At 48.0% G+C, this 13664-nt stretch overlaps 1 protein-coding gene across 1 annotated transcript in view; it reads right to left on the bottom strand.

Annotated features, from left to right (window-relative positions):
• FNDC1 (fibronectin type III domain containing 1) overlaps positions 1 to 3394 on the bottom strand; it is a 133249-nt gene extending 129855 nt beyond the window's left edge. Inside the window, exons 1-2 of the mRNA XM_010840914.1 lie at positions 3300 to 3394; positions 1759 to 1831 (exon numbers count right to left, since the gene is read on the bottom strand). Of these exons, the coding sequence (XP_010839216.1) occupies positions 1759 to 1831; positions 3300 to 3394 (168 nt within the window). The remainder of the gene's footprint in view (positions 1 to 1758; positions 1832 to 3299) is intronic.
• Between the last annotated feature and the right edge of the window lie 10270 nt (positions 3395 to 13664).

The following is a 13664-nucleotide window of genomic DNA, read 5'->3' as shown; positions in this document are numbered from 1 at the left end:
AATATTTATTTGGCTGCATCTTCATTATGGCCTGGGGGGCGGGGCAGGGGGGGTCTTTAGTTGCAGTCTGCAGGCTCTAAGTTGCAGCATGTGGGATCTAGCTCCCTGACCAGGGATCAGAACCCAGGCCCTCAGCATTAGAAGTTCAGAGTCTCAGCCACTGGACCATGAGGGAAGTCCCCATTCCCCAATTTCGAACAGTGCGTCAGGAAGCATCCTTATGCAGATTTTTTGTGCAATTAGTTGAGTAGATATTTCACAATCTCCTCTCTCCCTCTCTTTCTGCCTCTCTCAAACAGAAGCTTTAAAAATGAGGAAACTGTCTTGCCTCCGTGGCTTTCTCCCTCTCTTACTCACTCTATGCCAAACCCCAGAATACATGCCAGGAACATGGGCAGGAGGGGAACACAAAAATAAGAAAAGATGGTATTAAAAGCACTTGTTCCAAAGATTATATTAAGAACTCTAGCTTTTGATCCATCCCCTTGTATTTTCTTTTTTACCTCCTGTGGAAAAATCTTGCCTGCCTCCCTGGAAAAGCAGCCCATAATTTTTCCTGAACTGAACCGCAACTGATCCTGTCCATTTCTGTTCAGAGTTTACAGATAGAACTCACAAGGGGGCAGAAAGAGCTACGTCCCCTTTTAGGGTAAAGCCAGGGAGAGGAAAAGGAACAGGGGGAAACTGAAGAGAGGAGAGGAGCCGAGCGTACAAAGGGGTGGGAAAAGAGGTGGGGACCTTTCACAGGTGCAGAGCGAAGTAAAGTTGCCACCTGGTGCCCTCATCCCTGGAGCATCCGTTATACATACTTTACAGAGATACCCGGGCAATGTGTGCTTTCATAAATCCTCCAGCGTTTTTTCTTTACAACCTCAAACAAAATTCCATTTCTGCTACCGTGGCTGCAGGCCATCATAAATACATCTCCAGTAATCTCAGCTCCTGATATTGGCAATGTCCTTGGGCTGAACTTAATGTGAAAAGCTGAGGTTGCAATCTCCTCAGCGGTAAATGTGTTTTCCCTTTGACCACATAATTGGGATAAGAAAGGTAACACCCATGGGAATATAAATGTGCCTCTGAAATTGAAAAAAAAAAAAAAGATTAAATGAATTATCCATAGGCCAGTGATACAAATTCATCCACATATTTTCCATTCTATTGTGTCACTTGCACCGCTAAACTGCCAACTGCACAGCTTCCCAGTAAACTTGCTGGGGCTATTATAAGTAAAATGTCAAGCGTTACCTGAGCAAGAATGTGAAAGTGACTAAAAATAATATTACTATGCTACCACCCTGTCTGCAGTGACGTCAATCGGCTGTAGCTGGTGGCTTCACCTGCCACCTCTCCTCCTTGATACCCACCAGGCTCCCCCTGGGCCGCCCCCCCACCCCAGACCCCTCACTGTGCAGCTGCTGGTCCTGGAGATGCCGCCCCGCTCAGCTGCCACTGTCTCCGCCTCGCAGATCACCTTTCCGGGGCTGCCTGCTAGCGCCTCCGCCCACCACAGCGGGGCTCAAGGTGGGTCACTGCTGGGTTTATTCAACTCTGACACTGATGTTGCTGACTGTGTATCTCCTGCCTGTCCCCACCCCCTACTCAGACCCCGAGTCCTGTGAAGATGGGGCCAGTGTCTCTGTCCTTGCTATTTGGATGTGGGGGAGATTTCCCCCAGAGTCCTCAAGCCCTGGACTCACACCCCTTGGCCTGTGAGTTTTCAGCTTCCTCCTGCCCGGCCAGGTGGAGTCTACTCACCACGTTGACGCTAGGCTTGGCCACGTGAGGCGTCTGGGCCAATCGGACATCAGCAGAAGGAGCCCAGGCCAGTCTGGCAGAGGACAACATATGATAGCATCTAATGGATGGCTCAGGAGGGAATCTACCCTAGACCAGCGGGAGGAGGTGAGTGATCATAAATGTCCATGTGTGGAGACCAGTGGCTAATTTACACATGAAAAGAACAGGGACTGTCCTAGTTTTCACACACTTTGCAACCTCTGCTTGTTGTTCAGTCACTCAGTCGTGTCTCTTTGTGGTCCCCTGGACTGCAGCACGCCAGACTTCTCTGTCCTTCACAATCTCCCAGAATTTGCTCAAACTCATGCCCATTGAGTCAGTAATGCCATCCAAAACCATCTCATCCTCTGTCGCCCCCTTCTCCTCCTGCCTTCCACCTTTCCCAGGATCAGAGTCTTTTCCAATAATTCAGCTCTTCGCATCAGGTGGACAAAGTACTGGAGCTTCAGCTTCAACATCAGTCCTTCCAGTGAATGCTCAGGGTTGGTTTTCTTAAGGGTGGACTGGTTTGATCTCCTTGCAGTCCAAGGGACTCTCAAGAGTTTTCTCCAGCACTAGAGTTCAAAAAAACCAATTCTTTGGTGCTAAGCCTTCTTTATGGTCCAACTCTCACATCTATACATGACTACTGGAAAAACCATAGCTTTGACTAGATGGACCTTTGCTGGCAAAGTGATGTCTCTACTTTATAATACTGTCTAGGTTTGTCATAGCGTTCCTTCCAAGAAGGAAGCATCTTTTAATTTCATGGCTTCAGTCACCATCCAGTGATTTTAGAGCCCAGGAAGAGAAAAATCTGTCACCACTTCCACTTTTTCTCTCTCTATTTGCCATGAAGTGATGGGATCAGATACCATGATCTTAGTTTTTTGAATGTTGAGTTTTAAACTAGCTTTTTTACTCTTCTCTCACACCCTCATTCAGAGGCTCTTTAGTTCTTCACTTTCTGCCAATAGAGTGGTATCATCTGCATATCTGAGGTTGTTGATATTTCTCCTGGCAATCTTGAGTCCAGCTTGTGATTCATCCAGTCTGGCATTTCACATGATGTACTCTGCACATAAGTTAAATAAACAGGGTGACAGTATACAGCCTTGTCACACCCCTTTCCCAATTTTAAATCTCTACTTATACCCTTCCATATGTTATAGATACAGAATCTGTGCCTGTAGGCCCTGGTGAGATGGCGCCACACTTTTAAAAGTCACTTACTGACTTTACAGCTAATTAATTTGGAATTAGGAAACACCACACACCTGTGTTTGGGTATTCAGGTTGGAGTCACAACACGTCTGGAGTTAGGAATGCCCCATTCGGAACTCAGGGTCCCTGATGGAGTCTTTCTCAGGGCCTGAAAAATCCAACCTCTAACCAGGTCGGCTCTACGCCCCAAGGTGGCCAGGCGCAGGCCACACCTCCCACAAGCCGGCCACACCCTCACAAGCCACCAGGCCTCTCAAGAGCCAGCCACGCCTCCCAAGCGCTGGCCACACCCTCACAAGCTGGCCACGCCTCCCATGAGCTGGTTACCACCTCCCACAAGACTGCCTGTGGGTACCTTCCTGCACCTGTACACACTGAGGACAAGGGCCATGGGCCAACCTGGGGAGCCTGCAGATTTCTTAGCCAGGCGGACTGGGCCATGTGATGGCAGAGGTGCCGCTGATAGGAGACTCATCCTATCAAATCCAGGGGCCTGGGTTCTTCAGGAGGAGCCTGGCATGCCATCAGACCTGGTGAGCAATGGGTTTACCAGACACTGAGCTCCCCCTGGAGGCCAGTGGACCTGAGGACACTACCGGGCCACTTCCGGATGCCAAGCGTGAGGCTCCAGAGCCCTGGACCGATGCACCTGAGGTACCAAGGCGGGCGGAGGTTTCATTCTCAGCTTCCCAGGAGTCTTAGCAGAAAGGTCATTGCTGGGATGCAGTGAAGGAAAGCAGTGTTGAGGGCCACCTCGCAGGTGAGACCAAGGGGACAGTGTCTGCTCCTTGACTGCCCTGCTTTGCTGCACTGCATTAATTATTTTAAAATCCCACATATGTCTTTCCCTACAGTTTAGTTTTAAACTGTTCTTGGGCAAGGATCACATGTTACACTTTTTAAAGCGCTAAGGAAAATGCTATGAGCAATGTGAAATACATTTTGACTTGAATTAACATGAAAAGGAGGAACATACCCCAATATCTATTATTTTAAAATGATTAGAGATCAGGTCTCCACTGACAAGGTGAAGCAGAAAGCAGAGTTTCTCTATAGAAAAGTAGGTTTTTAAAATCCAGAGGATTCAAGTCTGCTGTGGGGAGCACACAGCTGAGTCTAAACGGCGAATACCTTCTGGGTGTTTCTGGCTCTGCCCTCGACTAACTGCTGGATGCTGGGAGAATGACTCCCTCACCCAGGGCCCAGGTGGGTCATCTCAACATGCACAATATTGGGGCCACTTTTAAAGGGAAAATGTGCTCCCCCCCCCACAGGGGATTGCTTCATTTTCTAGAATAACACATAAATATACACAATAATAAACAGTAAATAATTTAAGACTTTCCTGATGGCTCAGATGGGAAAGAATCTGCCTGCAATGCAGGAGACCTGGGTTTGATCCCTAGATCAGGAAGATCCCCTGGAGAAGAGAATGGCAACCCACTCCAGTATTCTTGTCTGGGAAACCCCATGGACAGAGGAGCCTGGTGGGTTACACTCCCTGGGGTCGCAGGGTCAGACACGACTGAGTGACTAACACACACAAAGCACCTGCTGTTGTTGTTCAGTCGCTAAGTGGTGTCTGTGTCTTTGGGACCCCATGGGCTGCAGCACACCAGGCTTCCAAACACACGTCTAAAACATTTTAAAGATAAAGTGTAGCAACACCACAAGTCAGTAGAACTCAAACGGTAAAACTGACGTGAGAGAAAATGTTGTATTTCTGAACCACACTGCCTCTCGCCACCCGCCCTTACCTCCAAGTGCAGTGTCGACGGTACAAACCTTTTATACCGGCTTGCTTCTACTGTAGTTGCTGCTGTTGTTGAGTCGCTAAGTCGTGTCCTCCTCTTTTGCAACCTAGTGAACTGTAGCCTGCCAGGCTCGTACTGTCCATGGGATTTCCTAGGCAAGAATACTGGAGTAGGTTTCCATTTCCTTCTCCAGGGAATGTTCCCCCAACCAGGGATCGCACCCGGGTCTCTTGCATTGGCGGGTGGATTCTTTACCGCTGAGCCACCAGTAGCTGCGTGAAAACCTTGTATGGGTGCAGGGAGCCTGAGTCTCACTGGGTCTCCTTTAGCCTCACAGTAATACCTGGCACCAGCCTGACCAAAAGCACAAGAACAAATGAGAAAACAGTACAGTCAGGTAGTGCTTAGAAGGGGGCCAGCCACGTAAGAAGTTACTGGGCCATCCACCAGTAACTTCCCTGGTGGCTCAGAGGGTAAAGCGTCTGTCTACAATGCGGGAGACTTGGGTTCGATCCCTGGGTCGGGAAAATCCCCTGGAGAAGGAAATGGCAATCCACTCCAGAACTATTGCCTGGAAAATCCCATAGACAAAGGAGTGTGGGAGGCTACAGTCCATGGGCTCGCAAAGAGTCAGACACGACTGAGCGACTCCACTATTCACTATCTCCACGTAATACAGACTATGCTCCTGTTTTACATTGCCACTGAAGTCAAAACGAAGTCTTAATCTGATAGAGAATTCAGAGAGACTTTCCAAAATCTGTCATAAACGCTAGCTGGAGAAATACTGGAATCAAAAACCTCTAAAAATCCTTAAAGATTCTCAAGTCCCTTCCATTCAAATCTAACCCTGGGCCTCGGAAACATCAGTTGCAGTGCACAGACCTGCCACCAGAGGGAAGTACAGAGCCATCCCGGTAAAGAAGAGGCAGCCGGCAAGCCGCCTCCTCCTCCATTTGTGGGAGCAAAGAGCTCGTTGGCAATTGCTCCTCCTTCTCTTCCCATGGGTCCCAAAGATAGGGTAGTTCAACCGAACTAAGCATGATAGGGGCTCAAATAATACGAGTGCATTCTTTTACTCAAATAAGAAGAGTTTTCTCTTTTTATTAGTTTTCTATTTATTTGCATCTATTGAACAAACTTCCGTCAAATGCCTACTATGTGCAAGAAAAAGATACGTGAGAAGAAAAAGTTATTCACAGAACTCTAAATACACTTCCAGCATAAGCCGAATTGATAGCTCTCAGAGATTGTCTCCAGAGAAGGCAATGGCACCCCACTCCAGTACTCTTGCCTGGAAAATCCCATGGACGGAAGAGCCTGGTAGGCTGCAGTCCATGAGGTTTGTCTCGAAGAGTTGGACACGACTGAGCGAACTCACTTTCAATTTTCACTTTCATGCATTGGAGAAGGCAATGGCAACCCACTCCAGTGTTCTTGTCTGGAGAATCCCAGGGACGTGGGAGCCTGGTGGGCTGCCGTCTCTGGGGTCGCACAGAGTTGGACACGACTGAAGCGACTTAGCAGCAGCAGCAGCAGCAGAGATTCTCTCTGCAAAACTCACTAGTTATGGTCTTCAAGGAGCATACAGAGTGTACAGTAGAAGGAGAAAATGATGCCTTGTTTGAAAATAACAAAGTACCACCACTGACATCATCAACTCAATGGACCTGAGTTTGAGCGACCTCCAGGAGATGGTGAAGGACAGGGAAGCCTGGCGTGCTGCAGTCCATGGGTTGCAAAGAGTCAGACAGGACTTAGCAACTGAACAGCAAAGAACACCACGGGGGGCTGTACTCAGAAGGAAATGCCCTGCTTCCTGCCCACAGGGCCCATCTCTGTAGAAAATCACTGTTTCCAGCCATTCACTCAGGGAGCAGACAATTCTGGAACATCAAGCTGTGTGCTGGCAGCCCACACTCCGTGGGGTCGCCAAGAATCAGACATGACTGAGCAACTGAGCCCACATGCACTCAGAATGTGCTAGATGTTTTTGGTATTGAAAAAGAAAGTGAAACTGGGTCCCCACCCTCAAGACTCCCTCATAAGCTAGAGGAGTAAACAAAATTAATATGCAAGACGAGAGAGAAGCAAGGACGAAATTGAGGGATGGGAAAATAAATGAAATAAGAGTTGGAAGGAAGGGAAAGACACTATTGTTAGTTATGAGGGACGGGACCCTTGGAGGAGGGGTGGGAGGAAAGGAGAAACGGGGCAATCATACCTGAAATGCAGGCAGCTCAAGATGGTGTGAAGTGATGTGGCCTTATCAGATATATCTCTAAGACTATTTGACTATCCTAACAAAAAAAATTATATCCTCTGTGGAAGGGAAGTGTCCCAGGGCCTCGCTTGGCTGAAGAGTGAGGCTCAAAGGCACTGGGACTCAGGCTTCAGGATCACCTCCCTGCCTCTCACCCCGGTCTGTTCTGCCCACAAGTATGTGATGGCATCTCTACCTCCCACATCCTATGCCTTGGGCTTCCTGCTGCTGAGCTGAGCACGGGGTAGGAGGGGAACGGAATGGTCCCCTAATTCTTTGGGGGATTGAGCTTCTGTGCCCCCAAAAGCCACATCACCCGGGCTGCAGGTCACAGGAAGCAGCTCCACTGACCTGCCAGCATCTGCCTGCAGCCTCTGTCTCTAGAAAAGTCCCCACAGTCATCCTGCTGGCCACCTCCTCTCTCCACCCAGACTGCTCCACCCAGACCCTCTCGCCTCTCTCCAGCCACAAAAGAAAACCTCATCTCCTTTTTAGCACACGAGGAGTCACGCACTAGCTTGTTCTTCTGTGTGACCCTTGGGAAGATGGCTGATCCCGGATTCTGCAAATGACTCTGACCTTGACAGGAGGGCGTGCCCTGTGAAAGGAGCCAGGCAGAGAGGCCAGGGTGAAGAATCAGAATCAGTGTGTAGGGCTAGCCTGCTCCAAGAATGATGGCAAATCTAGTTTACGCACAAAGTTTTGCATCAGGAGAGAAATCCTACCCGTTGGGTAGGAAAATTTGGTAATGTTTAAATTGTCAGAAATTATGGTTTTACTTCTATAAACTTGAACTTTCAATTCTCTTTTGACTATACATCCACCCATTCTTTCAAAAAGAAACAAAAAATTGTGTATTTACAAAATGCCAGTCACCCTGCTGAGCCTGGACCTACAGAGAGAAATACAGCGTGGTCCCCATCCCGGAAAATGCAGCGGGTCAAGGAGGCAGTGAAGTGTGTTAGTTGCTCAGTCGTGTCCGACTCTTTGCAACCCCATGGGCTGTAGCCCACCAGGCTCCTATCCTTGGGGTCACAAAAGAGTCAGACGAGACTGAGCCACTAAGTATGCATGCTGGGGCCAGTAGAAATGAAGGCAGCACCCTGAGGACTTGGATAAGAAACATTTAAGGACAGACAATAGACGAAGGACCCCACACAAGCGAGTTGTGAATAACAGCTGTGGTGTCCGAGGAAACCCAGCAGGGACTGAGAGGAAGGGACCAGGGGCTGCTTGTCAAACCTCCTGCATCTCTGTTTAGCAGTCAGGGGAAGGGGGGAAAGTCATGCCTAACCAAATGACAAAACATGCCAAGGAATGGGTGGTATAAATAACAAAGACCCGGCTCATAATTTGGGCTTAGGGATAAGCAAAGCGTGTTCAAGAACCCACAAAGCCGACAGCCTGGCTCCCCTGGAGAAAGATGGCCCAGGAAGCAGATCAGATTGGATAGTGGGTTAATCCACTCGGCTACCACAACAGACTACCCCAGACAACAGACGTTTGTTTTCTCTTGATTCCAGAGGCTCAAAGTCCAAGATCAAGGTGTCTACTTGCTTTCTCACACTGACCTTGCTCCTTGGGGTGCAGGTGGCCACTTTCTCCCTGTGAATACACGTGTTCAAACTGTGCACCCTTAGAAAAAGTCTGTAAAAAGTAATTAACCGCTGTCTGGGTAAATGCCATCTGTAGGTTATGTCTTTTGTTGTTGTTGTTGTTTAACCTCACAAAGAAAAGTTTTTGATTTGTCTTCCACATCTCCTTTAGCAGAGAATTCCTTGTACAAACGAGATAATTTTGTAGAAATCAGCCCTAACCCCTCTACTTCTATGATGATTTATGGGAGTTAGGGATGTCAGTTTGCCGGGAGGATTCTGGAGAGACTCACAAAACCCAAAATCAGAAAACACGTGGGCCGGGACAGGCCGCTGCCGTGAGGGTCCCCACCTCGCGCCCGCCCTCTCTGTCCGCCTCACTCTGCTTTCCCCTTTGCAGACTGGCTGCCTCCTCTTCCCCAGAACACATGGGGATCAGTGGTCCCTTGAAACACCTCCAGTTTTCCCTCTCACAGTCCCTATGCCCACGAGGTGGTTTCTTCTCCTCAGACCATTTGCAAATTTCCTGGGAAACAACTCGGTCCTATTTTGGGTCTGGTGGTTATTCCTGGAGCGAGAATTGACTGTGGCCAGGAGCCGTGTGGAAAAACTCTTGGCCCAGCCAGACCCGACCAGCCACAGCAGCAGCCAGGTCAGAGAACAGCTGCTCCCGCCCAACCTGGGGGACGAGCCCCAAAGAACGGGGTGGAAATGCTATCCCAGAATAGATGCCGACACAGACTAATTGGCCAGAGGCAACATTTATTTCAGATGATCTCACCTTTCAATTGATAATCTCATGAATACTGCCGTGTGGAAAAGGCTGGAAGAGAAGCTGTTTAACTCTCAGAACCGAGACCCTGTCCTAGTTCACTCCAGTTTCTCTTTTCCCGCACTGACATTGCTTTGTTCCTCCCACATTATTTCAATGAAGTTAGAAGGGATAGGCCACCCACTCCATTATTCTTGGGCTTCCCTTGTGGCTTAGCTGGTAAAGAATCGGCCTGCAATTCGAGAGACCTGGGTTCAACCCTTGGGTTGGGGAGATCCCCTGGAGAAGGGAAAGGCTACCCACTCCAGTATTCTGGCCTGGAGAATTCCAGGGACTGTATAGTTCATGGGGTCGCAAAGAATCAGACACAACTGAGCGACTTTCACTTTCAGATGGATGAGGCATGATGCTTTCAATATGCAACCTTAACACAAGGGCTTCATTTTAAATATTTAATAGATCCTCTCTATTTTGAAACTACCATAATGGGTGTAAATCTCTGCAAAGATAAACATAGTGGTGTCTGCCCTTGCTTCATTCCCGTCCTTATGTACGACACACAGACTACACTGGCATGAAATGCTCCTTTTGCACCAAATCCCACTGATGCACGCAACAGCAGAGAGTGTGAAATAACATGCACGCAACAGCAGAGTATGAAATAACATTCGGGTAAATGGTAGCAGCCAAAACCACATCAGGCTGCTCGGAGAACTTGAAGAAATTATTGATTTTGAACCTTAGTTTCTTTATTTAGAAAATCGGGAGTTGGGACCAGGTTATCTTTCAGGTTGCCACTAAACCCTAAATTAATGACTGTCACAGTTACTGATAGAAAAGTCTTAAGAAATCCGTGTGTTCCGTTGATCACCAATATGAATGGATTTGGCCAAAAAGGGGATCTTCACCAAGAAAAAAATTTTTTAATTAACGCTCTCATGTTCTCAGAAGAAAGCAAATCATTCGTTCGAGCTTCTATTCTCTCTGAAAAGGTTTCTCTCTGCAAAGGCGGGGAGTCCAGCCCTCCGCCTTCACGAGGGGCTTGTACCGGCCACCTGTGCGCGCTATAAAAAGCAATCGCTCCGGAGCCACTTCCTACTGGACACGCAGGGGACCCGTGCACTGCTTTCCATTCACTGGTCTGCACTGTTCTTTTGGGTAAGAGTGGCCAACAGTTGATGGAAGCTTCTGCAATGAGAGATGCTGGGCGACCCGTTTTGGGCAAGTCACATTTGCTGAAAACAGACCCTTGTGGCATGAAGTTCTTTAGAATTCGGCAGGTCAGACCAAGTGCAGGGTGAAAGAGACAGAGAGAGAAAAGGAAGGAGCGAGAACTCGCAACTTTCTAGCCAGTTGGCAGATAGAGCGAGTCCCCGAGACAAAGGGCAGGCGCATGCGTGAAGCGCCTGAGTCCTCGGCTGGGAACAGCGCTTCTGACCGCACCACCGCCCGGAATGACCAGCGTGGGTCCGGGCTGCTCAGGTCCACTGTGGTCGTGAGACTCTGAGCTCAGCTCCTGGCTCTCCTGGAGCTGCCCCAGCATGCCTGGTCCCCAGGCTCCGAGAGCACCCCCAGGGAAAAGCCGTGATGGGGTCCCCGCTGCAAAAAGCATGGTGAGTAGGGAGGCTTAAGCCTGAAGGTCCACTGGGAACTCAGATACTAAGGGGAGTCGAATATAGAAAGTCTTCCCCCCGCCAAAGGGGACTAAAAATAGACTCCAACTTAAAGGTCATTATTCAGAACAGTATATATTGGTTGACCCAAAATTGGTTTATGTAGCTATCTAGAAGAATATATTAATATGAAGGTCTGAAATAATCTCTACTGGAATGTTAACCATGGTTAGTTTACATGTAAGAATTTTGGTCAATTGTGCATTTTCACTATTTATGTATTACCCATATTTTCTGTTTTTCTACAGTGAGCATATATTTCTTATTTTATTTTTAAAAGAGATTTATTTAGAAATCTCGAACTAAAACTCTAGGGGGAGGAGGGGGCCATTTGTTGAGGCTCAGGGTTGGTATTGTATATCTAAACCCCCAAATCTACACCTCTCCTCCTTATGTTGTTGGTGTCTTCTGCCCTTTCCTGTTTATTGTTTTTAGCTCTTCCTCTAAGTACTGGGGGTAGGTCGCACTAGATACTGTGATAAAGGGCTCTCAGGGTGATTTTTTAAATTCACTTTAAAAGAAACATTTAGCATAGAAGAGAAAAAGCAAGTCTTCACATTTTCAGGAACATAAATCTCTGAATTTAGCTTACAGTCAAGAACAGTCATAATTCTGTGTACAGAGCACCAGCCCAGGCAGTAGGCGTGATGTTAAATGATTGTGATTTGTTAGTTCATTTACAAATGATGTTAAATTGAAATCAACAGTTGCTTGTTGATGCTAGATCAATGTAACACTTGTTAAGTGAAATGAAACTTCTGTTTATTTAAGGAGTGGATATCTTTCTTAAAGATGACTCTGTAGAGTTCACATGAAATGATACATCTTGGAGCAAAGGGAAGGAGAAGGGATAAGAGGTTTAAATGTAGACCACCTCAGCCAAATTTAAAGGCGCCGCAGGGGCACTTGACTTGGCCCAGGGCAGAAGTCGTTAGGGAGAAACTCAACCACCCCATAAGAGACAAGGCTAAGGATTTGTGTCACCTCTTGGGACAGCAAGAGCGTGACTCTGTCTGAAGTAGACCCACCAGGAATCTTCCATCTCAGCTGGCCGGTGTTCTTGGAAATGAAGCTTTAGGGGTTGTTTCTTCTTTGTAACTGCACTTAGCAACTGCCCTCTCCATGTAGACACTTGTGCAGGTGACAAGCATGGATCAAATGCAGGCACGTGGAGGACCTTGGGCCAACCAAACGGAGGAGCCCATGGCTGGTGGAGAAGCCCAGCACAGACTCTGGACAGTGCAGTGAGGTCGCAGGTCTCAGGGGAGTACAGAGAGGAGGCCTTCCCCACGGGGGCTTCTAGAAGAGATGCCCTGGGCCAGGTCTTGCAGGAAGCATAGGAGTTTGCCAGGCAGAGAAGGGACTTGCAGGCAGGGGAACATCCGGCCACAGACCTGGATGGAAGGTGTGTCCAGGATGTGCTGTTGGGATGCAGGGCCTGTGCTCCAGGTGAGGACTCACAGCTCTACTGCAGGAAAGTGGCGTGTACAGATCTGTGGTTTAAGTGACAACCTGAGGGATTTCCCTGCAATCCAGTGGTCAGGACTTCACCTTCCGATGCAAGGGGTGTGAGTTCAATCCCTTGGCCTAGGGATTGATCTAGGATCTAGGATCCTACCTGCCTCTCTTGGCCAAAAAACCAAAACAGGAAACAGAAAAGATATTATTAAAAAATTCAATACAGACTTTAAACATGGTCCGCATAAAAAAAATTTTTTTTTAAGTGACAATCTGGCAACAATAGAGAGCGCAAGTTGGAGGGGGTGGAGAGCAATGACAGGAACACCTCTTGATCTTAATGTTCCTGCAAAAAGAGGGGCAAGAAAGATGAGGGCCTAGGTGGGAGCCCAGAGGATGGGGCGTTTTGTGGGACATTCTGGAGGCAGAAGTCAACAGGGCTCACTGTCAGGTGAGGAGGAGTGGATATGGGAAATGGGCCACCGTGCATGCACAAAGCTTTTGAGGGGAAAAGGTTGAAAAATTGATTATTAGTTAATAACAAAACTTCTCATTTGCAAGAAAAGAAAGACCGGTTAGAGTTCAACTTTTTAAATCATAAAGCAAAAGTAGTCTAGGGCCTGTAATTTCAGGAGCATTAGTTCAAACAGGCTTCTTTTAAGAACCTTCTGGACGCTGTGGTCCCAATATTTGAGTGGAAGCAAAAGCGAGCTAAATTTTTGCTTTTCCTTCTTTGTCTCTAAACGTTTTTTTCATTGCTGAGGATAATGACCTCAAAATTGCAACAGTATCAGATTCTGGAAGAAAAGACAGGGGGACTCTGGGGACACGTGGAAGCCTGTTTGATTTGAAAGAGCTCATTCAGGTCACCAACCTGCAGCAGCGGCTCGTGTACCCAGCCCAGCCCAGCCCTCACCCTCCACCCTCCATTCACCACTGCCTGGGGTCAGCACGGGGTGGAGGGGGGAGCCTTGCCCCTTCTGCTGTTTCTCTGTAATGATAAACTCTGGCTTTTCTCTTTATTGCCTAATTTCTTTCCATTGTGTGTAGCCTTTATTAAAAAACAAAGGCCACGATGGCTACAGGGAAAGCCAGTGGAAGCCACCAAGGAAAAGGTCTGACGTTCTGTCATCACCCCTGGCTGGG

This window comes from Bison bison, unplaced genomic scaffold (genome assembly GCF_000754665.1).
Source record: "Bison bison bison isolate TAMUID 2011002044 unplaced genomic scaffold, Bison_UMD1.0 scf7180017864148, whole genome shotgun sequence".
Classification (NCBI taxonomy): domain Eukaryota; kingdom Metazoa; phylum Chordata; class Mammalia; order Artiodactyla; family Bovidae; genus Bison; species Bison bison.
This window is presented reverse-complemented; position numbering and strand designations above follow the sequence as displayed.